Consider the following 25,190-nt stretch of genomic DNA (forward strand, 5'->3'; position numbering starts at 1 on the left):
TACCTTTTAAAGATTCATGAATTTTTTCTTTTAACCTTTCTTTGGCTCTTCAATTAGAGTTTTCATTGATGACTTTTGTATATTCAGTAGAGGAGATGTTCATTATGCAAAGATAGAAAAAATCTTGCAAACGACTCTATAGCCTCAATGGAAAACTCAATCCTGATAAGTTCCACATTGGAGAAGAGAAAGCAACACTTCTTGGACATGTGGTCTCAGCTCAAGGGACTGAGGTAGACCTTGCAAAGGTTGCAGACCTCCTTGCAATACCCTCACCTACCAATGAAAGACAACTCATCACCTTTTTGCAAAAGGTAAGATATCTTGGTCATTTTGTTCATCTACTTGCACAACTTGTTGAACGCCTTCAAAGGCTCACACATACTAAACCATTTGTATGGGATGAGGGGTTTGAAAGTGTTTTTCTTGAAGTAAAAGTTACTCTTGGGTATTTACCAATCATCATGCCACCTCAATTGGATCTAACATTTTATGTGTGTCCTAACATTGGCTCTGATGCTAGGAGTTGTGTTTTATTACAAAAAGATCCACAATCATCCTACATGAGGCCCATCTATTTTATAAGCAAGACAATGACCTTGGTAGAGACAAAATACCTTGAAGTTGAACAAATGATGTTTGCACTTATTTTTGGAGTAAGAAGATTTTGATATTACCTTTTGTGTAAACATTTTATGATCCTAATTGTGGATCAATCTTTTCCTTATGTTGTTCACACCTTCTAGATTATTCTCTTATTTTTTTATTTTATAGCTTTATTTATTTCTTTCTTAAAAATATTTGAGAAGATGAGAATCATGCACTTGAGTAAATATAGTCAACAACACACCTTACTTAGTTGGCTTGGAAGAATCTCATATGATAACTTCTGGAGGGACCCCTTATAAAGACTTTCCTTTTGCACACTCTTTCAAGTGTGAATCACCAAATTTGGCCCAAAGCATATTCTAGATTATTCCAATGTCTACCTTGACCCTTGGGCTATTTAATTCATTAAAAATTATTAACTTTTGCCTTTTGTAGCTTCTCATTTTGAGTTACAGATTAAAAGTTATGGTTAAAACAAGGTAGAAGGTAAACTGCAGGTTAATCTAAAACAACACATGGCATCCACTTATACTATTATTTTTTTTCCCCATTAAAACTTGCAATTTATTCTCTCTTTCTCTCCCACTTCAGCTCTCTTTCCCCATTAAAACTTGCAATTTATTCTCTCTTTCTCTCCCACTTCAGCTCCTTTCCATCTCACAAATACTCTATTACATTCTCCTCACACATATGCCTCTCCATCCCTCTCTGACATCAAATTGCATTAAGCTCTTTTTTAGGTGAATAACAAGTATTTGCTCTTAGCTCTTATAGCGACTAGTCTTAATGACACTTAGGCTTTCCTAGATAATTAATGCCCTTAGTAATGGTAGCACGTGATAAGAATAAAATAGCAACTAATGCATTCATTTGGCAGCTCATACACACATATTCAATTAGCATGCATATCACAACAAGCACATTAAGGAAATATGTTAACACAATTGACATAAGATTGAGGGTCGGATTTCTTGAGGCCGACCCTCCCTCGAAAGTCTTTGTATTTAATCTTTGATCTTGAACTCTTTACAAAACGAGAGTAGCTTGAATTAATACATCATTAGGACCATGGAGGCTAGGATTTCCATAACCCATGAGCTTGTTGGCTTGCTTCTCTCATTCACTACATTGTCCTCTTCTTAAAGCCTCAATGGCTATTCAAGCCAAGAGTACTTGTGGAGAAAAGGAGAGCTTTGAAGAGGATGAGGGAAGGAGCTTGAGATGAAAGTGCTCCATAGCCTACATATCATACATAGCTACGAAGGGTAAGTACATAATTGTAAGCATATAGCTTGCATATGAGTGCTTGAGCTTGAAGAGCTTTGTGAGAGCTTTCACTTGAGCTCTTGAACCCCCAAAATTGCCTTATGATGAGAGAGATATACCTCCTTTAAGCTCACGACTTGGAGAGGTGGAAAATGTTGCCAAAATTAGCATCCATGTGGCCAAAGAGAGATGGAGTATGGGCAGGGCATGGAAGGAGGTGTCATCTAAATGGGTGGAAAATGTCCCAAATTGGCCAAACAAAGCCCTTATTCCCATTTTTATGATCCTTTGCCCTCATTCCCACTTTTCCCACCTCCCATAAGTTGTATTTTGGCGATTTTAAATCCCTTGGAGGCCCATTTGTACTCTATAAAATACTGATGAGGTCTTAGGAAAATTTCCCATGCACTTGTGAAGTGGCATTCACCTTTTGGCACTTCCCTAGCCTTGAATTCACTTTTGCACATGACTTGTTGTGCAACAACATGTGTTTTCTAGTGCTTCCCCTCTTCCGACCTTTGAAAGTTGGTAATTCTAGCTTCAAAGAACCTCTAGGCTTATGAGACTGATGGCTCTTTTGGCTGTGCTGGACAAATGTGTAACTAGGAGCCTCATAATTGGAGACAGTTATTGCTCGAGAGGAAGCCTAGGAACACCTCCCAACGGGTCCCGTTGATTCATCGAACTCTAATACCTCATCTGTAGAAGATACATAAGGGTCTGCATCCACATTTGTAGTCATTCCTCTCTTCTTTAGGAGTCCTATCATTAAGCATGATGTCTAGCTTTCTCAATCTCCATCATTAGGATGTATCATTGATGACCTACTTGAGACCCTTGACTTAGTATAGTATTGAAAGACACCAATGTGATCACCAAAATGGAAATGTGAATTATTATGTTTTAGTTACAACTAGATGATTAGGGCAATTGATAAACTAAAATATGAGTGCATACAATTCCAATGTGATTCTTTGTACTACAGTAGACTTAACTACAAGCACAATTCCTTATTTCACTTTACGTAAAGGATATTAGTTATTTATCAATTGTAGACAATTTGAAGACAACTTGCTTAATTGATTGATAGTTAAGACATCATTGGTGGCACAAGATAGTATTCAAAGGTAAAGACAACTGAACACATTAATACTGGTGAAATGATTACTAGTAATTGTATACAAAATATCACTAGTGTGATCACTAGTACAAGAGAATATACTCTATTGGCAAGGATAGCTTTCACTGCCATAAACAAATTGTGGCTAAATAGCTCTTGGACATACAAACATAAGCTGGCTCTAAGCTCTTTATCTTTAGGAAAAAGTCATAGAAATGACGTAGTAATCCCTATTTATAGGCTTGATGTCACCTGCCAAATGTCCTTCTACTAGTTGTTCAAACTCTTCTAGAAGCTTATGGAATCCGCTACCTTCATGTTTCCCAAACTCTACCTAGCCCCTTACATGCCATGATACACCATCTACACCCTTCGAAGGACTAGTCTCACCTTGTGTGGAAGAAGTAAGGTGGAATCTCATGCAAATGCTTGTGTGATTTGACTGTACTAAAAAAATATTAAACACTCACATGTTTGGTATGGCATCACCTTCTACTAAAATGACCCTACAAAATAGCTGAAGCATATCATAATATGGTTTCAAGCCATGGAGGTATACAAGAGTAATTGAAGGTGAAGTTCTTATTATAGAAAAATATATTTTGCAAGCTCTAGATCCACCACTACAATTATATGGGATTCAGCTTCTTGAAGAGGATAACCTTCCTCATTTTTCCCCAAATTTCCATCCATACTTTTCAAAGCTTACTAATTGTGAGAAGTATATTTCTATTGTTAATCAACTTAAATGGAGGGTGTATTTTAAAGAGTCAACAAATTGCTAGTTTTGATATGTTTGATGATGTCGTCAAGCACTACAGTGAGATAAAGCCTAATACACTTTTTGATGATGTCGTCAAGCACTACATTGAGATAAAGCCTAATACACTTTTTGATACATTGGAAAATTTCAAGAGCATATTTGACCAATGAAAAGACCACTAGAATAGTCGCATCCATTTGTGTAATGAGCTTCTTCAAATTCCAATGTACACATCAAAGATACCTTAACACCCAGCCATTTGAAAATACAACCGATCGTGAGTTGTAGTTTTGAGAGACCAAAAAAATCCTTTAAAAACAATCCAAATCTAGCACCAAAAGAATCTTTGACGTGCCCAATAAAGTAGAACTTTAAAAAGAGACTTTTTTGCTTAACTTAAAACATACTTGCAAGTGATTCATTCGCTAAATTAAAAATTTGCCAAATTTTTCACTATTTGATGTCTAAGTACAAGCCTATTTGATGTCTAAGTACAAGCCTATCCCTACAAAATCTTAGAATATTTGGAAAAATTTGCCAAATTTTCCACTATTTGATGTCTAAGTACAAGCCTATCCCTACAAAATCTTAGAATATTTCAAACAAAAAAACATGACACAAAAGTTGCATTACGTTGACAATCAAATGGTCCATCAGCTATGCATATGTTAAATTTCAAGGATTCTTTTGCAAGTTACAAAAGCTTAAGTTAAAGCCTAACTTTTTCTTTTGTAGGACAAAGCCTAACATCAAATGCTAACTTTTTCTTTTGTAGGACAAAGCCTAACATCAAAGGCTATAAGCTTGACAGACTTTCTTTTGCTGCCGAGTTTGCTACCATTGGTTTCTGGTCTCCTGCGGGTCTGAACAGTAAAGGAAATTTTAATTTTGCTTCGAAACCTAACCGAACAAATATTTTTGATAGACCAGGCGTGTGTCGAAAGCTCAGGGATCTTTCTGGTGATTCAAATGAGATCATGAATCCTTATCAAAAACCACAACTTTTGATGATGGATTTAATTGAGCTTCTATCTTTAAAAGGAGAGTGGATCATGGATCTTTTTGCGGGGATAGGTAATCATGCAACCTTAACTTATTACATATTTTATATTGCTCATTTAAGTGAGCTTTACCATGTTGATTCTTTTTTTCTTAGGAACAACCACTATTAGTGCTCTTAAAAAAGGAAGGAATGTTGTTGCTATTGAGCTAGATCCAGTTCAAGTTCGTTTTATTCAACAACGAGTCACTGCAATGAAAGAATTGCCGGACGAGTTTCAAGAGGTTGGAATGAAAAACATGGCAGCAAACCCAAGAGTGGTGGATGCGTCTGGAGAACCTCAGCCTCCCTTTGGACCTGATGATGAAATGCAGTTTACAGATCTTGAGCCTTATGAAGATCCACATACTGTGGATATTGATATTCCTCTTACGGAGTCAACACCACTCATTGTAGGACGCGAGCAAACTGATGAAGAAGTTAGTCATGAAGAGGAGGAATTTCCTATGCTAGAATAGATTTAGACACTTGTAGTTTCAAACAATTTTTGGTATTTAAATCCTCATTGGGGGTGTTCAAGGATTTCTAGGTTTTGAGAGTGTTTTGAACAACATTTGTTTGTATTCAAAACTAGCATTACAAATCTTTTTGAGGAGCTTGCGTTTTGAGATTGGTTCAAAAAATTGGTCAAATGTCGTCTCTATTGAAGCATTTATAGGAATTGTCTCATAATAAGACTTGTTTTTTTAATCAATGAAGATTAATTTAATCATGACATTGAAGTTGTGCGATAAAAGTAGTTATATTTTGCTTTCTAGTAACGATAGCAATAATTTTGTATTCAAAGTGAAGCTCTCTTTGCAACATCTTCTGCTTTAATTCTAACCTGATGATACCCTGATCTCAGGTCTACTTTTGTAAAGTATCTCGATTCATAGAGTTCATCAAACAACTCATCCATGCGTGGCATCGGATACTTGTTCTTAATCGTTATCTGATTAAGAGCCCTATAGTCTATGCACATCCGCATAGATCCGTCTTTCTTCTTTACCAGAAGAATAGGCGATGCCCACGGACTTGAACTGGGCCAAATGAAGCCTTTGTTCAAATATTCCGTCAATTATTTTTCCACCTCCTGTGCCTCAGAGTGGCTTAATCTATAAGCAGGTTTGCTTATAGGTTTTGATCCTGGCATAACTTCGATGCCATGGTCTACTTCTCTAGATGGTGGTAAGCCATCTGGCAAATCATCAGGAAAAACATCCTGAAATTCCTCTAATAAATTCATTAAAGTATCTACGTACTTTTTCTTTAATGTCTTTTTCGCCTTGGCTTTTTTCTTGTTTGAATCGCATGCATGCCAAACAGGGTTTTCAAACAGTGGGTCTCGTCCAAGGCTATTTTGTTTTCCTTGTTTGTCTACGCAAACATCATTTACAGTTTCATCTACGAAAACAGAATTTAAAAGAGGGTAACAAGCATATACCTCTCCTATCTGGTCTCTGCGGACCGCTGTGCATAGCTCCATGGAGGAAATAAGTGGTGTGGCGGGGACAGTACGGTCGCCCTGCAGGGTAATAACTCTACAACGTATTATGTAGGTAATTTCGAGCTAGACTAGGGCCCAAGCCATACAGCCACTCCCTGCCTAGATATACGTCTACTCTGGCTAAGTGCATGACCTGAAAGTCAAGCGGAGTCTCGTAGTCTTGCATAGATAATGGGACCCCCAATACTACGGTATTCCATATCGTTTTGTCAGACCCGTTGGCTAGGCCAATAGTATACTCATGATCGCTTTGGGTCTTAGTCAACCCCAACTTCTTGACTAACGAGAGTAGTTCAAGAAGTTGTGGATAGCTCCATCATCAATAAAAACTGTGACTCTATGGCCACCTTTGGTGCCATACATGCGCACCATGTCATGCGGACCTACAGTAGGTTGCCACATCGCTGGTGTCACTGAACAAGCGTGATGCTCATCACAATGACACACTGTCACCTCTTTAAACTCTGCGGAACTGAGAGGGAGTCTCTGCACTGTATGCAACTGCCTAGAGGATTTACCATCTCTTTTGGACTCGTTGCCACTTGTGCTGGCTTTAGGCTTTGGACACTCAGCCCTCGTGTGCCCTACATTGTTGCAATTAAAGCAGCAATTTTCCTTTCGCGCTTTAATATACTGCTCTTTCTTTTGGATTTCGCTGTCTCTTTTCTTCCTGGATGGTCACGGTTTTTTAGACCAATGACCACCCTGTCCTTCCTAGTCCATCCTATCCCCCTGCTTATCACTGCGGAACCCTTTTCTTTTAAGGCCTGACCTCCTCTTCTCACTACCCTCGGCCCTGCTCGAACCACCATGCGCACTACGGCGCTTGATGTCATCAAATATCTATGCATACTTAATTGCCTCTGCTAAGTCTTTAGGCTGTAAGGGCTCTACATACTCGAACCACCATGCGCACTACGGTGCTTGATGTCATCAAATATCTGCACATACTTAATTGCCTCTGCGCTGGCCTAGCCGGTCGCCTATGGGCTGGCCGCCGCCGGCATTGGCCTAGCTGGCTGGCCGCCGTCGGGGGCTGTGGCTTGGCTGGGCGCCGGCGGCTGCGCTGGCCTAGTTGGCTACCTGTGGGCTGGCCGCCGCCGGCCCCGCTGGCTGTGGCTTGGCTTTCCAGAGCTCCAGACAACAGTCGCTCTCAGCTCCCCACAGCTCTAGACAGGCTCAATACTAGTGTCAGTACCCTCCACACACCAGACAGCCGTTCTCTCTCTTCGCAGCACCACTCTCTACATTAAACGAAAAGCTTCTCTTTCGCAAACAAGCTCCAAAGAAAAAAAAATGACATTGCTTACCTGCAATGGAGCGCTTTGGTGTGTGCAACGGGGAGAGAGAGAGAGAGAGAGAGAGAGAGAGAGAGAGAGAGAGAGAGAGAGAGAGAGATAATTCTGGCCTCTGCGGACCGGTTTACCCAAGACGAGTCGAGGGAATGACTCGGTGGGGGTGGTAGTGGACAGGTTAACTAAAATGGCAAAGTTTATTTGCCACCACGAAGAAAACTGTTAAAATGCCAGAGTTGGCAAAACTCTTTATTGAACATCTCTACAAGCTATATGGCCTGCCCGCAGATATAATGTCGGATAGAGATAGAAAGTTCAACAGTCATTTTTGGAGGGAAGTCTTCAAAAAGTTGGATACTACTCTGAGTATGAGTACGACAGATCATCCGGAGTCTGATGGTCAAACTGAAAGAGTTAACCAAATTCTAGAGGATACGTTGCGTTCTTATGTTAGTACAAAGCAATCTAATTGGGAAGAGTACTTGCCCTTATTGGAGTTTGCCTATAACAGCTCCAAACACTCAGCGAGAGCAACGACTGGATTTACACCATTCATGTTAATGTATGGATTCTAGCCGAGATCTCCGATAGCTGTAGGCCTAGAAAAGGAGAAGATTCAATCTGTCAAGGATTTCCTTGAAGATATGAATGATATGCTCAGAGCCGCACATGAGAGCATTCGTAGCGCTTAGGATCGTGCTAAAACTTATGCGGATAAAGGACGTAGAAAGGTGACCTTTGTAGAAGGTGACTTTGTATTCCTCAAGGTTCCTGCGAGGTCAGAAACCATGAAAATGGAAAAGTGTGATAAACTTTCTCCGAGATATTGTGGTCTTTTTAAAATCCTTAAGAAGATTGGAGACGTAGCATATAAACTTGAGTTACCGGAGAGTTCTCAAGTCCATCATGTCTTCCATGTTAGTAAATTGAAGAAATCAGTTCACGGGTTAGAGAACGCAATTTCTCCAGAGATTTTGGTGGACTTGATAGAGCCACCAAAGATACCACATGGACCTGAAAAGATTCTAGAGTATCATGATAGACAAACCCGATATAAAATGTACCGAGGTACTTGTTAAATGGACAGACATGGATGAGGAGGCAAGTACTTGGGAATGCCATAGTGCAATTTCCAAGAGGTTTCCTCAGTTTGTTTTCGAGGACGAAAACTCTTCTTAAGGGGGGAGTAATGTCATGTAGCCTGTAAAGCCTCTGACCGACGGCGGCGGGCAGACCGGATGGCGAGACCGGGCTTTAGCATCAACGCCTCGGTCGGAGCGCCGAGGACGTGGCCATCCGGGGTTCAGTGGGAGAGGATGCCCATGCAGAGTCATGGGCGGCCAGGCTAATGTGGACGGCAGGCCACACACTATATAGCCTGGGGGATGAGTGGCAATCCTCATTCTTCCTCTATGGGCTGGGTGGTGAGCCAGAGGCCGTAGTCAAGGGTGCTATTTCCTATAGTCTGTGAAACATGGCATCTTTACCAAAGAGCACATTCAATATCGAAAAGTTAGATGGTACTAACTTTCCCTTTTGGAAGGAGATGATCTTTAATGTGCTAGTGCAAAAAACAAATTAGACCTTTCAAGCTAAAAGGTGTTAAGCCAAAGGGTATGACTGATCTTGAATGGATGGAGATGGATGAACTTGCTACATCTACAATTATGCTCACACTATCCAAGAGTGTTTACTTCAAAGTCAAGGATGAAACAACATCGTATGGGTTATGGCAGAAGTTGTGGAACTTGTACGATAAGCAGAGTGTAGCCTTGTAGGTTTATTGGCTAAAGTAGTTGGTGAAGCTTAGGATGAAGGAGGGGACATCTATGTCGCATCATCTTAATGACTTCAACATAATATTCATCCAACTGTCTGCACAGGGAATCAATTTCAATGATCCTATCAAGGCTATTTTTCTGCTGATGACTCTCCTAGAGAGTTGGGATACATTTTGTACATCTATAAAGCACTTCTGTGCATGTGACTGGTTTAGCCAGTGTTGATATTGATGGTTACATGTTATAATAGAGGAAGTCTACAGGAAGAACATGAAGGACTCAAAGTCCAGTAATGCTCTTGTTGTCGAGGTCACAGAGCAAGGAGAAGAATGCTAAAGGTCACATTCTAGGAATAAGTCACGTACTTCTAAGAAGGAACTTGATTGCTAAAAGGGGCATATGAAAAAGTATTGTCACAAATGGAGGCATGACAAAGGCAAAGAAAAGAAGTGGGAAGGAGATAAAAGTGATTCCCAAGGAAAAATAGATAAGGCCAACATTGTGTGTATGGAAGGGAAAAGGACAATGCTGATGTAGTTGCCATAGATGGATATGCCTTGCATGAGTGGATTTTAGATTCAGAGGCATCATTTCATGTTACTCCAAACAGGGAGTGGTTCAGCACATATGATGCATCTCACAGGGGCTATGTTCGGCTTAGCATTGACTATGCGTGTGAGATTGTCAGCATTGGTGATGTGTAGCTGAAATTTCAGAATGGCTCATCTTTCACACTTCGAAATGTGAGGCATGTCCCCAAACTCACCAAGAGTTTGATCAACATAGGGAAATTGGATGACGCAAGCTATCATTCTTCATTTTTTGATCATGCATGGAAAGTCACCAAAGGTTCCCTTGTTATAGCTCATGGGTCAAAGTGTGGCACACTTTATTTGCTACATGTTTCCAATGTTAAAAACCATGTAATTTTTGTAACCAAGTAGCCAAGTGTTTCTTTGTGCAATCGTTAGTTAAGATATATGTCTAAAAAAGGAATGGAAATATTGTCTCATTTTGGTTATGTTCCTGGCTTCAATTTTGTTGATTTTGATGTGTGTGAGCATTGTCTTTACGGTAAAAAGACTCAATCACCACACAAAAGGGGATGTTGTCTTATGTTGGTCTGTCCAATCAATCTTGGTTAGAAGTAGCTACTACAGTAATCCATTTGATTTACCGTGCTCCAAATAAGGCAATAGAAGAGAAGGTACCTGAAGTGCTTTGGTCTGGAAAGCCACCTTCTACAAGAATCTTAAAGTCTTTGGTTGTGAGGCATTCTGCCATTTTCCTAAGGAGTTTAAGGACAAGTTGGCTCCCAAGACAAAGAAATGTATTTTTCTTGGCTATGGTGCATCTGGGGAGATGGGATATCGTTTGTGGGATCCCAAAGCCAGAAAGATTGTTCGCAGCAATGACATATACTTCAATGAAGAGAAGATGCATAAGAACACTTCACATAGTGTGGAGATAAGAAGCTTATCATTCAAGAGGATGGACATGTGCATGAGGGGACTAATGCATAGCATGGAAAACAAGCACCGACTGTTGAAGAAAAAAATCAACCCATGATTGATGGCGATGGAGTGAAACAACAAGCTATTTAGGTTCAGCCAGTTTTGAGGAAGTCTACAAGGATTTCTCGACCTCCTAATCATTATGTTCCATCTCTAGATTATGTCATGATGGTGGACAGAATGTGGGGAGCCATCTTGCTATAAAGAAGCTATGTTGAGAGATGACAAGCTTAAGTGGGAGCGAGCTATGCAATCAGAAATGGATTCGCTGCATAAGAATGCTACTTGGGATTTGGTACAGTTTCCAAAGAATAAGAAATTGTTACCTTGCAAATGGGTATACAAGATGAAGATTACGCCTAGTGATGGCAAGCCAAAGTACAAAGCACGGTTAGTTGCTAAGGGGATTAAGCAATAGCAAGGTGTTGACTTTAATGAGATATTCTCTCCAATTGTCAAGATGACCACTTTGTAGTGTGTGCTTGAGTTGGTTGCCAAGAAGGACATGGACCTTGTCCAAATGGATGTCAAGACAGCATTCTTGCATGGTGACCTTCATGAAGATATCTACATACTATAGCTAGAAGGGTTTGTGGATAAAGGCAAGGAGCACATCTTGCTACATCTTCATTTTCACTGGGTGGTGTAGTTTCATGGAGATCTCAATTGTAGGATTGCATAGTTATGTCTACTCACTGAGGCAGAATATGTTACAGCTTCAGAGGCATGCAACGAGGCTATTTGGCTTAGTCATCTAGTGGGAGATTTGGGTATAACAGTTGCCATTGCTACACTGCGATAGTCAAAGAGCTATTCAATTATCCAAGAACCTAGTGTTTTATACAAAGACAAAGCACATAGCTATGAAATTTCATTTCATCTGAGAAGTGCTTGAGGACAAGCACATGCAGCTTGTCAAGGTTCACATAGATGATAACCCTACTGATCTACTAAACAAAGGGCCTACCATTCGAAGTGCTTTGCACATTGTCATGCACTTATGGGTTTGAGATAGATGGTCTTTCGTTTATCTCATAGATGTATGTACATATATACATAGACACCCCAAACTTAAAGGCACATTGTCCTTTAAGTGGGAGTTTGTTGGGGTGTAAAGCCCAATGTGCTAGTCCAGCCACATGAGCGACCGGACACTAACACTGACCTATTCTTTGTTGAAATTTGAGCAAAATGATGAGCTATGGTGGATCAAACACTAGAATCAACATAATTAACAAAGTGATTAGCAAGTGATTAAGACGTAATTAGTGAATAATTAGCAGATAAATTAATGTAGGCATGGATACTCAAAAACCAGCAAATTCTCATTAGGGCTATGCCTCAATTTATAGAGTTTACATCAAGCATCAAATCCCATTGATTTCTCCATGATTCACTCCCTGAATATCTCCACCTCTTGCCTGATTCTCTCCACCTCTTCTCTTTTCCCTGAATATCTCCCAGAATATCTCCACACTCCTAAATTCCCTCATGCTACCCATTATTCTCTCCCAGTAGATTCTCCTAACCTTTTCACAGGTTCTTTCACAATTACATCTCAACTTTTACAGCCTCTATCCAAGAGCTTGTTCCCACACACACCCTATTCACTTGTATATTTCAACACCTCCCCTCAAGTGAATAATCCTAACACACCTGGACCCTGTATCAAGTTTCCCTCTTACTTGATAGCCCGCGACCAGTGCCTCAAGTCCCTAAACTCCATAGTCCTTGACACTCTCTCTCTCTATGTGTCCAAGGCTACTAGAAGTGCCCGCGACCTTGACTAAAGTGCTCACACATACATCTACCACTTGGCCTACATCATCGGTGGCTCAGAGGTGGTTTTACTTTATTGGGGCAGGTTACATTGGGTTGTGGGTTCTCTCTCTCTCTCTCTCAGAAAAGATGATCCGACTCCACTTCTCTTGGAGCCTCCATGAAGTTTGCCGATGTCGTTCCTTCTTCACTGGGTTTGCTGTAGCAGTCTCTCGCCATGTGTCCTGGCTTTCCACATTTGTGGCAAGTGAAGGTCCTCCCTCCTACTCTGCCTCTTCCTCGTCCTCGTCCTCGAGAGAATCCTCCTCGGGTGAAGAATGCTTTTTCCTCTCCTGCTGTTGAGTCGAGCTCTTTCTTCTCTTTGCCTCTGCTTTCTTGCTCCAGTAGAGCTGCTTCTATCTCGTGTATCTTCAGTTCAGGTACATTCTTTAGTGTTGCTACAATGTTTTCATAATCTCCTTTGTCCACACTCTTCAAAAGTACAGCTAATGCTTCATCATCTTCCACCTTTTTGCCAATAGCTGCCAGCTGTTGCTTAATGCTTTTATATTTGTTCAAGTGTGTGATTAAAGGTTCACTTTCCTTCATGTCCAATTTGTAAAATTGCATTAATAGATTTATCTTGGAATTTTTTGCTTGTGTACCAAATAATTTATTGAGTTCATCCCATGCATCTTTTGCCCACTGTATCCCTGTGATATGATGAATGATCTCATCATTTAAACTGAGTGCAATAAGCCCCAATGCTTTTTCATTCCTACTCTTCCACTCATTTTCCCCTCTCTCTGGGCATTCATCTCTCCCTTCAACTAATCCCCACAGATTTTTCCTCATCAGCAAATACATGGTTTTTGCTTGCCATGTATAAAACTGTTCTCCATTAAATTTGGCTATTTCCTGTGCTGAATTCATGGTGATGTGAAGGGGGTCTTACCTCTTGATCCAAATTCAAGATTCAAGGGCAGTGTCTACCCTTTTACAACTCAATCTGGTGTTTAATAGATGATTACAACAATTTTATCAGCATAAAATCACCAGAAATTACATTAAATTGAGAGTAACCAATTTGTACGGGATGGTTGGAGTATCAAACCAACTCCAATTTGAAATCTGAAGTTATAGGGATCTGTATCAGATACCTAATGGTTAATTTGAACCCTCAATTGCACCAAAGTACAGTGATTAGCACTGATTCATCACTGATTAGCAAATTAATGCTCTGGTTTGTGTGCAGAAAACAGAGTATGCGGGGAGCCCAGATCTAATGCCTTCCACTTCAAATGAGCTCAAATGCTTTCAAAGGCATCAATAGCAATGAGTCTAGTAGAGGATTAAGCCAAGAAACACAAGATTTGACCAAATAATGAAAGATTAATCTCTGTTTTACCAAAGTCACCTGCAGATTTGATGAAGATCTTGGATCTCTCTGTAGACTTGATGAAATTGATTTCTGTCTTCACCAGCTTGTAGAGCATGCTTGATTACCCTTTGTGCTAAGAGGAATTGAAGACATTTGAACTGAGCAAAGAGAAATCTTAATTCTTCTGCAGAAAAACGGCGCCCAGCAATTAGCGAAAATCCGGTGCTTCCGTCGGCGGTTTGCTGCGTGGAGTAGATGGGCTGGTAGCCAAGGAGCTTAGCTAGCTTAAGCTAGAAGCACAAGAGCTAATTTTAACTGTGCTAGATGCTAGAGACCCTCCACTGGCTGGGGGTGAAGGGGAAGAGTGAAAACTCACTAAAAATTGATTTTTTTGCTAATTATCTTACTAATCCTGATTAATTCACTAATGGGCTCATAAATCTGGTTGATTCTAGGCATGGCTCTGATACCATGTTGAAATTTGAGCAAAATGATGAGCTATGGTGGATCAAACACTAGAATCAACATAATTAACAAAGTGATTAGCAAGTGATTAAGACGTAATTAGTGAATAATTAGCAGATAAATTAATGTAGGCATGGATACTCAAAAACCAGCAAATTCTCATTAGGGCTATGCCTCAATTTATAGAGTTTACATCAAGCATCAAATCCCATTGATTTCTCCATGATTCACTCCCTGAATATCTCCACCTCTTGCCTGATTCTCTCCACCTCTTCTCTTTTCCCTGAATATCTCCCAGAATATCTCCACACTCCTAAATTCCCTCATGCTACCCATTATTCTCTCCCAGTAGATTCTCCTAACCTTTTCACAGGTTCTTTCACAATTACATCTCAACTTTTACAGCCTCTATCCAAGAGCTTGTTCCCACACACACCCTATTCACTTGTATATTTCAACATTCTTTGTATCATATAACAATAAGGACTCAAAAAACCCTAGCCAAAATTGTGGCAAGGTGTCCATACATCTTGTGTCTCTCTTCTCCTTCTTCACCTCCATCTCTGTAGTACACACACACATGCTCTGATTGCATACTTCACTTAGAAGCTTCTAGATTTGGCAGTGATGACACCATATCACTTTTATGTAGGCACAGTAAATTGCTTAAATTTAGTGGCCAAAGTGCAAATGCCATAACTTTGCATCTGACATAGCTTGCTTATAAAAAACAAAATATGGTGCATCATTTACACATCATATAAATATCTCGTGTATAAAGATTGCACCATAACAAACTAGATGCAATGATTATGTCACCATATCACTAAGATCATGAATAGCACATTTATCATCCACAAATTTTACTAAGCCAATCTTGGAAAGACTACTAACAAGTTATTCTTGATCCTCAGTAGTTACAATACATTTTTCAATGTGAATGTGATACCATTGGTAGCAACAAGTATAACCTTCTTGATTCCTTAAAAAAGATAAAAGGAATTGTTTGCACACAAAATAGTTTTCCCTACATGACCTTGCTCAAGTGATGAGAATAAATCATGTTGAGAGGTAATGTGCTAGCTAGCACCATTGTCAAAAATATCATACGTGAAATTCTGCAATTGATATGCAAACATCATATAATGATGTGTTGTGATAGTACTCAATAGTAAAAGCCCATGCACAAGATTAGCAAATTTTGCACTGGATGATGAGACCTCTACAACAACTATGTGTGCCTCCCTTTTCTTTGTCTCCTTTTTCTTCAAATTTGGATAATCTTTAATCTAATGCCCTAGATCCCTATAATAGTTACACTTGCTTTTCACCATTCTTCTCTGACTTATTACTCTTGAAAGATGCAATTTTTGGCTTACTATTTTTAGAGACATTTTCATTTCAATTTACCTTTTGACCACCAACCATAAAATCATGGGACACACACACAACATAAACAATCAATGCTATAATAAATCTTGTGCTTTTGTGTCTCTATCATCCCATTATCTCTAATTCATGAGTGGAAAGTATAGCAAAAGTAGAAGTACCTATTTCCCTTCTCTGCTGCCTGTAGATTCCACATGAGATGAAAGTCTCATGTGACAACAATACTTATACACCCTTTGACACCAGTATATGTCACATCAAATATGCTCATTGGATAATTATATCTATCATGTTTGTCCTCATTAACTAACATATGATGTTTATTATTATTAGACATTGTCAAAAATCTAGAATGACAGCATCAATGACCTTTGAAGATACAAAATACATTAAAGCAACCTATTGGGGTTCACAGTCCCAATATACCAAAATTTTCTAATTTTGGAGATGTGCAAGTGAAATTGAGAGCTCTAAGAAGTGCTACCAAAACCTCACACAGAGCACACGAATGAGCCCCAAAAGGCCAAAAGCTGCAAAAATAAGGTTTACTATTTAAACAACACATAATATCAAGGTCTACCTTCCCTTAAGAACTCCTCAAGATGATAAAGATTGACCTGCTCCAAGATGATGTAGGTGGCTTTGCTCAAGGTGAAGAAGCCTACTCTATCTAGGATTAGGGTTGCAAGGATGGAAGCATGCACACACACACACACACACACACAAAACGTGAGCAAGGACCTCAAGGTCACACAACCAAGAAATAAGATTAGTAAGTGTGCCAAGTACAAAATATGAAGGAGCCTAATTTGGCAATATGTACATGCACAAATAATTTTCATACATCAATTGCTACACTAGATTTCTTACTTTCTTGGATCTACATGGTCTCGGATCACTACTAGGTTTCCTATTACCAACATGCATCCTTCTTGCACCCGAGTCTTAATGGAGGGTATGCCAAACTCATTATCAAGATTTTTCTCAGAACAACTCGAATCTCCATCATTATGACTTGCACTCAAATTTGGCAACTTTGGGGCATCGTCAACCTTTTCCTTTCTCTTCTTGATACATTTGATGAGTTACCAGGACTCACTCTTTTACGCAACCTACCATTCCATGGATCTGCATCATAACTTCCACTTGGTGACCCTTGTAGTCCACATTAGTCACTCAATCATCCTTTATATCAGCATACCAAGTTGCCATCTCATCAAACACAACATCCTTGCTCACCCTCACTTGACACATAATAAGGCTATAAGATTTATACCCTTTAACTCAAGTGAATAACCTATGAAAACACATTTTTCAACATTTGGATCAAGCTTATTATGAAGCTCATCTGACACATGTACATATGCAATACATTCAAAAACTATAATATGAGACAAATCCGGTTTTCTACCACTAAACTTTTCTTCAAGTGTCATCATATCATGCACTATAGTAGTAGGAGCTTTTTTCATGATGTAAATAGCTATAGACACAGTCTTAGTGCCCAATAACATCGTGGCATATTCTTCTCATTCAACATTGCTCTTGCAACTTCTGTAATGTACCTATTCTTCCACTTAGCAACACCATTCTTCTATGGTGTGTATCTGCATGAAAATTGCCACTGAATTCCATGTTTTTTCAAAAATTTGCTAAACGCATTATAGAAGTATTCTCTTCCTCCATATGACCTCAAGCACTATATGTACTTTCTAGTCTGTTTTTCAGCCATAGCTTTGAAATTCTAAAAGTGCATAAACGCCTCACTTTTCTCCTTCATGAAGTACACCCATACTTTCCTTGTATGATCATCAATGAATGTAAGATAATACTTGCATCCACCCAAAAATATAGTACTTATAAGACCCCATACATCTAAGTATCCCAACTCCAAAACATTCTTGTAGCTACATTGGATAATAGTTTTGAGTTAGGATCCCCACAACATGCATTGCCCCCACCCCCTTTCTCCTCTCTCCACCGGCCTTTTCCCTCAAATAAGTGGAGCTCCAAAGTCTTTAGTTAGAATCTCCTACGTTACATCACCTCACTTGCATGGAAACCCATGAAAAAGTTGATGCAACATGTTTTATTATAGATTATCCCCACTCATATGGGGTTCCCATAGGGTGTTTTATCGCAATGAACTCTTCCTCCCCTTCATGGTACTACTACGTTCTTCATGGTCAAAGCAATATGCCCACATCCTTGGTTATGGTAAGATGCCATATCCTAGATGCTTCAACTCTCAAATCCTACTCCATTCTACCATTGTAATTGTTATGAGCAACCCAGGGATCATTTTGTTTTAAGAGAGAGAGAGAGAGAGAGAGAGAGAGAGAGAGAGAGAGAGAGAGAGAGCCATATTAACAAGTGCAAGAGAGAGCCGTATTACATCAGTATGATTTTGATACATAAATCTAGAATACAAAATGAAATGAATTAATCCTTTTCATTATGACCAAGTCTACCCTATATCTTTGGAGTTATGAAAAAAACTCAACACACAAACCTTTGTATGAATTTATGCTCAGACGTGTGTGTGTGGGGGGGGGGGAGCATCTAGTGATATAAAGTTCTACACTCACTATTGAGCATTGATGACATTAGTGGGGATGTCATAGTATCTTGTCCATATTATGCATGATGGAGTTGAACGGTTATATAGTTTTGTGGATGAGTATCATGAGTTTATAACTTGCACTCTCTTATTAGGTAAATTCAAGCTTGTTCTTGGATTAATTTGGGTATATATAATTTGTTTCATTTTAGTTTTCCTTGGGGTTTGTTCCCTTGAGTCTTTTTTAATAGATTGATAATTCTTTTGAAAAAAAAGACATGAGTAGCAATATGAGCATAAATTGAGGCCAGCAAATTTACACAATTGTGGTGTATGAGTTAAAAACTAAAGTGAATAAAGTACAATGAGTCATCCAATGTACTAGGATGAGTACCTATGTAAATGAAAGTACATGGTCCATCTAGAGACATAATTTGTTTCATTTTAGTTGTCCTCGAGGTTTGTGCCCTTGAGTCGTTTCTAATAGATTGATATTTCTTTCGAAAAAAAAGACGAGTAATATCAGCATAAACTAAGGCTTGCAAAATTACATAACTATGGTGTATGAGTTAAAACTAAAGTGAATAAAGTACAAGTGAGTCATCCAGATATGAAAGGGGTCTAATGTACTAGGATGAGTACCTATGTAGATGAAAGTACATGGTCCATCTAGAGACATTATTTACATCAATTGGGCTAAAGCCTAAGATCATGCTCTTAATTATATTGAAGAGTGTAGTTACCAATTTGAAACGGTATATCTATTGGTGCATGATTATACCTTGGGCAGACACTAGCTATTAATATGTGTCCCCAAGCATGGCTTTGTGGCTTTGATTTTGTATTAGGACACCCATGTGTCTGAGGAAGACTAAAGTTTATAACATGCACTTTCTTATTCAGTGAATATGGTCATGTTCCTAGATTCATATAGGTATATAAAGTGTTCTAAAAACTAACCAACTTGATGGAATTATTTATAATTGGTAGAGACATTCTACTACCTATCTTTATACTTTTCCCTATAGGCTTAGACTTTAAAAAAATCACAATTTTTCTTTGGTCTATTTAGGCAATGGGAATTTAGTCCCTTTCCATATTCTTTGCTAGTATAGCTTAGAAGGCACCTTTTTGGCTCATGAGAGGAAGTTTGGAAGTTGTAATGATCACAAATGAATTTTTCTTTTATAGTAGGAATTATTTCATTAGACATATTATCTAGGTCTCCAACACATAATTAGACTCTCATAATCATTTTTTTGATTTGGCTTATATGTTTTACAATACTGGACATTATCATGCTCTTTTTTGGGCCATCATAACTTCGAGCACTTTTGAATTTTGAAATCTTACTTTTTCAATGTGTGATATTTTATCCCAAAACCTTGTCTTGTGTATCTAAATGATGTCTTCAATTTAGTTGTATTGAACCTAGTAGAATACTTTTGCAAAACCCTAAAAGGATCCAAGGTGTCCTGTTTTGGTACCAAACTAGTGATAGCAAGGAACCTAGAGCATATCATAGTTGTTTTAGTGCATCAAAGTTTTTTATAGGATGGTGTTCTTATAGAGTGGGTAGTTTTTGAATAGTATGTTCTATTTAAATTAGTGAGAATGATTAGTTTCCAAAGAGTTGATTCGCACATGGTGAAGCAAAAGTTAGGGTCTGTCACCATGTATCACCTCAAGAAGCTTTTAGATATATAAAAAGTTACAAATTTGGTCAGTGTGATGACCATTTGACGATCATGAATTTTGACCCAAGCGTAGAATAGGAGATTCCATTGTCTTGCCATCCACTCCAAGCACATCATTCAGCATGCTTTTTATTACTTCCCTCATTTAAGAAGACCACCCACTTTTTCTTTTTGAAAGGGGAAAATTTGGAAAAATTTGCCAAGAAAGCCTTGAACCTAGCTAAACTTGAGAACTTTCTTGACACTAATCCACCCTCTCTTGTGGCCAAAGCCAAAGAGGTGAAAAAATCCCCAACTACGCATAGTAACCTAGGCTACAGTTGTGATTGTTTGCATTTTCAATCCAAGTAAGTCAATATCAAAGTGGATGGAATGATGTGTAAATGTTATTGGAAAGAAAAAATAGTTCCCTTCACCCTAAATTAACCTTTTTGAAGGTTTTATGAAGGTCTTGAAAGACCTTAATTTTTCAAGAAGAGAATTTGGTTTTCTAAGACAATCTCTGGTTATTTCTTTTTGATAAGCGCTTTTGAGATATTGGTTCTTCCCCCAATCAATACCTTGAAAAATGTATGAAATTCTTAGGTCCTTGGAATAGTCCATCGCTTGGATTTGTCGTGTAGTAGAGATGTCTCTTATGTTAGAAAATCAACCCTCTTGATCTCACAAGCTGAGGGATACTTGGAATTTCACGTTATTTTTCTTGGGATCGGTAATTGAATGCTTCTTCTCTCACTTTACTTGAGTTGCATCTATGCAACCATTGGGGTTCCATTTACACATTTTCCTAGGCATTTACCATATTCTTGGCTTTCTAATTACCCAAAAAAGGTTATCCTTGTATATTTTAGTAAGGGCTTTTTGGCTCTTAGGGGTGGTTCACACCTAGGAGTTTTTTTCCTCATAAAGTGAGCAAACGAGCTTCGATTTGTGATCCGACTGAAGCGCTAGATTCATGGAGATGTGGGCTATAAGGAGGTGGGAAGAATGTCTCCTTCGTGAAAGCGCCAAAATATCACCTCAAGAGACGTGCATAACAATGAGCCTAGAGAGATTGTCCCAGATGCGGCCCCAACTCTCCCATTGAGAGTCCCACAAGAAATTAATGGCCAGGTTAGCTTGGTCATTGTTTAAAAAGAGGTTTTTGATTAATCTTTAATGATAACATTTTAAGAAAGAAGATGCCACTTTCCTTTATACCAAAAATTCTGTGAAATTGTTGTTTTCTCGAGAAAGTGATGTTGTCTATAATTTGCTTTTTGCTTGAAGTAATGCCAAAAGTTGACTATCAATGTGTGTGCGTTTTTCTACCATGTGTGTTTGTTTCATTGTAATTGATAATTAGGATCTCATGTATGTTGGGTGGCTTTGTTGAAGGGGGGATGTGATGTGAGCTCAAGCCATGTACGATGAATTTATATATCATGTTAGCCATGAAAGTGCTAATGTTGACATAGTGTTCATGCATGAGAGTTATGAAGGTTCCAAGTGCAATTCAAAAAGATCCATTGTATAGGCTGTCTTTCCAATTTCCTCAACATTTTGTTGAGTGGGGGTATTTAAGATAACTCATCTAGTTTGTGTGTGTGTGCATGTGTGTGTGTGTGTGTGCGTGTGTGTGTGTGTGTGTGTGTGTGAGAGAGAGAGAGAGAGAGAGAGAGAGAGGAACCATGACTCAATTGCACCATATGTGATCCAAAAGGTTTGATTGATGATCATGTAATCATATGTATCACATAGTAGTGGAGGATTAGAGATAGGTCGGAGAGAATGAAGAAAAAGTTTACCATTGTCATTGTGGTTTAGAGGTGGGATGGCATTCGAAAATACCATACTAGTGAAAAGTTTTTATTTGGAGGTTGATAATTGGTGGTTTGTTGCTCGAAGATGAGCTCAGGCATAGAAGGATAACTCTATGCCATTGTTTCTTTTGTACCACATGAATAGAGAAGTAAATATTTCTTTATTATTTTATTCAGTTGCACAAAAATGTGGGATTTCATTTTGAGAGTTTAGACAGTAGTTGCTTACACTCAGATCAAGGTAAGGGATTGTGTATTTGCATGTATCCCCACTAAGACATGACATCAAATCATGCTCTCCAACAAGATGGACTATGGCACATTCGGTGGACTAGGAATATGCCTTTATCTTTGATGTGCTTAGTCAAGTGTTCATGGTCACGTTATTTGGATAAGCAAAAAATTGCTATGGCAATTGTCGTCTATGGTCTCAAAATGTGTTATTTCTAAAGAACATCTCCTCTCTTTGAGAAAAGCATATAATGCCTAGTGTATAGGAAATTGGTAGATAAAGTCATACAAATTAGCCATGTGGTTGTGGTAAATATTATATAGCAATCTAAATCACCTTTAAGAGAGAGAGAGAGAGAGAGAGGGAGAGAGAGAGAGAGAGAGAGAGAGAGAGAGAGAGAGAGAGAGAGAGAACTATTCCCAACTCCACTACTTTATCACAATAGTTATGATATGTAATGATGTCCATGTGGCATCTTTTTCCATTACATCTTATCTTTTACACACCTATTTAATCGCATATTTATGTACTTCTAGTAATTGTACTCTATCTAGTGATACAATTGAGTTTTTGGTAACCTGAGTCTTGGAATAAGGCCTCCCTTGTTGAAAAATCACTAGCATTAGTCTCAAGTATGAAAGATCATGATTTGGTAGCACTATTAATGTTGCATCTTGATATGATGGCTCTTGTAAAAGAGTTGCAAAATTACATCGTGCTTTGCCCTACCACCCCCTCCCCCCCCCCTCTCTCTCTCTGGTTTCACCATGTTTTCCAATAGCCTTCCCATTTCTTATTAGGAATTCCAAGAGGATGTAGAAGTGCCTTTGCATGATAGTGTCCAACTTTTTTTACACAGCATTCACTCCTTCAATATATCACATAGTCTTCAATAAATGTTGAATTTACACTCATAAAATGCATTTTTACCAATCACAAGGCCTATGTATCCTTGGGTACGCTAGTTATGGTTTGTCATGACAATCACAAAGATCATGTTCTTCAGATTGGCTATTTTAGTAACTCATGACTTCCCTTTGCAAAATACCAATAACTTGTGCAATAAAGGATAGGAAACTCTGAGGCACACCTCTTTTATTTTTATGTAGTAACACTATTTAATATTCCTTCCCTATAATGAATGTCCATGTCTAGATCTTGCATGAATTTTTCCAAAAGGCTTTTGTTATCCCCAAGTTCTACTTGATGGATTGGTGTTCAAGCAAGGAAACAAAACAAGTCCTTAAAGATAATAAAGCCTAGATTTTAGGGTGCATACATTTTCTTATAGATCCTTTTTTAATATTAGCCAACAACCTTGAGTAGTATCAAGGTTTTGGATTTCCAAATCTATTGGTTTAGCATCGTGGAATAAAGCTAAACCTACTGCAAAATATCTAATGAGAGTGTCAATGCTATTGGTTAAGCATCGCGCAATAAAGCTAAACCTACTGCAAAATATCTAATGAGAGTGTCAATTACAAAGGCATTCTAGGATTTTCTATCATCAGAAAAGAGGCATCTCAAACCTTAAACCTAAAAGATTCAAAAGCAATGTTCAGTTCTAGCATCCATGTTTCAAATTACATTGTTTAATGGAATAGTTACAGAGAAACAAGGAGTATAAGAAACAGTTTTGATTCTAGGATTTTCTATCATCAGAAAAGAGGCATCTCAAACCTTAAACCTAAAAGATTCAAAAGCAATGTTCAGTTCTAGCATCCATGTTTCAAATTACATTGTTTAATGGAATAGTTACAGAGCAACAAGGAGTATAAGAAACAGTTTTGATTCTAAGAAAGATTAAAATGTCTCATGATGCAAGAAGTGAGTTGCAAAGAGGGGGGGTTGGGTTCACTCATATAGGGTTAAATAGAAGGGATTTTTTAAATATTTTTTGTACATTTTCAAAAACAACTTATGAAGGGTACCATCCATCAAAAGGGAGTAGTCACACATTGAATACATAAATGGTGTGTTTTATTCATGAAAAATTCAGAGAAGGGGTTTTTAAAATAAACTTTGATGGCATATGCTATGGAGGGTTCATATATAGTGAACACCTTGAGAAATGGGCCAATGGAGAACTTTCAAAATTCTTTCCATATATATGCTATTGCCACCCTAATAAATTTTAAGTGGATTCCGAAAGCAACATGCCAAAAGTGGTAGAAACGTGTAATGAAGATACAAACAAGAACACTTCCTAGAGAGAAAATAAGTGAGTAGCAAAGACATCAATGCAAAGCATAGGCAGACACTGAAAAGGAAGCGTACTCACTAAAGCAAAACATTTGGATACCAAAGAAGCTCCTTGATGCACAAAGAAACTAAGAAAATATTTGGATACCAAACGAAGCTCAAACCACAGGTTCTGGGTGCCATGGATAAGTGAGACCACACGTGTAAGAAAAAAGACAATCCATCGCAAATATGGATTTAGAGGAAAAAGATGGATGTAGATGCAACAAGAAGTACACAAACAAAACTATATATCATCAAAGATCTAGCAAGGCCAACCATTCAAGTGTGGAGAGATAAAATTCAACCAACAGAGCTAATGGAGTCAAAACTCCTTCTATTGTGGTCAAAACATGTCATGAGGGGTTGACTTAGGGCAAAGAGTCACATACAGTATTGGAGAACATTGAGTCACTTCTTGTTGAATCTAGTTCACATTTGACATTGTCCTAGATCTATAAAATACACATGGGCATACTCATGCAAGAGTTGATAAGATAAAATTTGCAAGAAAATGCAAAACATACTCTTGAATATGCTTGAAAACAATGCCCATTTTTACCTGGTCTAGCATGTCCTGAAGCTTATGTTTTCTGTATGTAATGCCTACCCCCCACCTATTTAAAGTCCTGTGGATATCATAGATCTTAGCAAAGAACCTGTGTGTGCATGGGTGGTCAAGAGGTACCTATGCAAAGCCGTGTAATGTGGCCCTATATGCAACACAGTTAATGCATATTTAAATATTATGTTGTGCAAGAAGAGGTC

At 38.5% G+C, this 25,190-nt stretch overlaps 1 protein-coding gene across 2 annotated transcripts; it reads left to right on the forward strand.

Annotated features, from left to right (window-relative positions):
- The first annotated feature begins 4,625 nt into the window (after nt 1–4,625).
- LOC147614009 (uncharacterized) lies at nt 4,626–5,311 on the forward strand. Of its 2 annotated transcripts, none has more exons than XM_086780370.1 (2): nt 4,626–4,832; nt 4,972–5,311. In XM_086780370.1, exons 1-2 carry the CDS (start codon nt 4,736–4,738, stop codon nt 5,274–5,276), a joined length of 402 nt encoding a protein of 133 aa, XP_086636496.1. In that variant the 5' UTR covers nt 4,626–4,735; the 3' UTR covers nt 5,277–5,311. The 2 variants fall into 2 exon arrangements, with proteins under 2 accessions (XP_086636496.1, XP_086636497.1); XM_086780371.1 differs by having other exon boundaries at nt 4,978–5,311.
- Nucleotides 5,312–25,190: the final 19,879 nt, after the last annotated feature.

The sequence above is a fragment of the Cibotium barometz genome, chromosome 42 (assembly GCF_041138505.1).
Source record: "Cibotium barometz isolate CiBa-2024 chromosome 42, ASM4113850v1, whole genome shotgun sequence".
Classification (NCBI taxonomy): Eukaryota; Viridiplantae; Streptophyta; class Polypodiopsida; order Cyatheales; family Cibotiaceae; genus Cibotium; species Cibotium barometz.

Excerpts from the sequence above, each read along its gene's own strand:
- LOC147614009 (XM_086780370.1), top strand. The coding sequence starts at position 4,736 with ATGAATCCTTATCAAAAACCACAACTTTTGATGATGGATTTAATTGAG. Across the intron at positions 4,833-4,971 it reads GGATCTTTTTGCGGGGATAG|ATCCAGTTCAAGTTCGTTTT; the intron begins GTAATCATGCAA and ends CTATTGAGCTAG.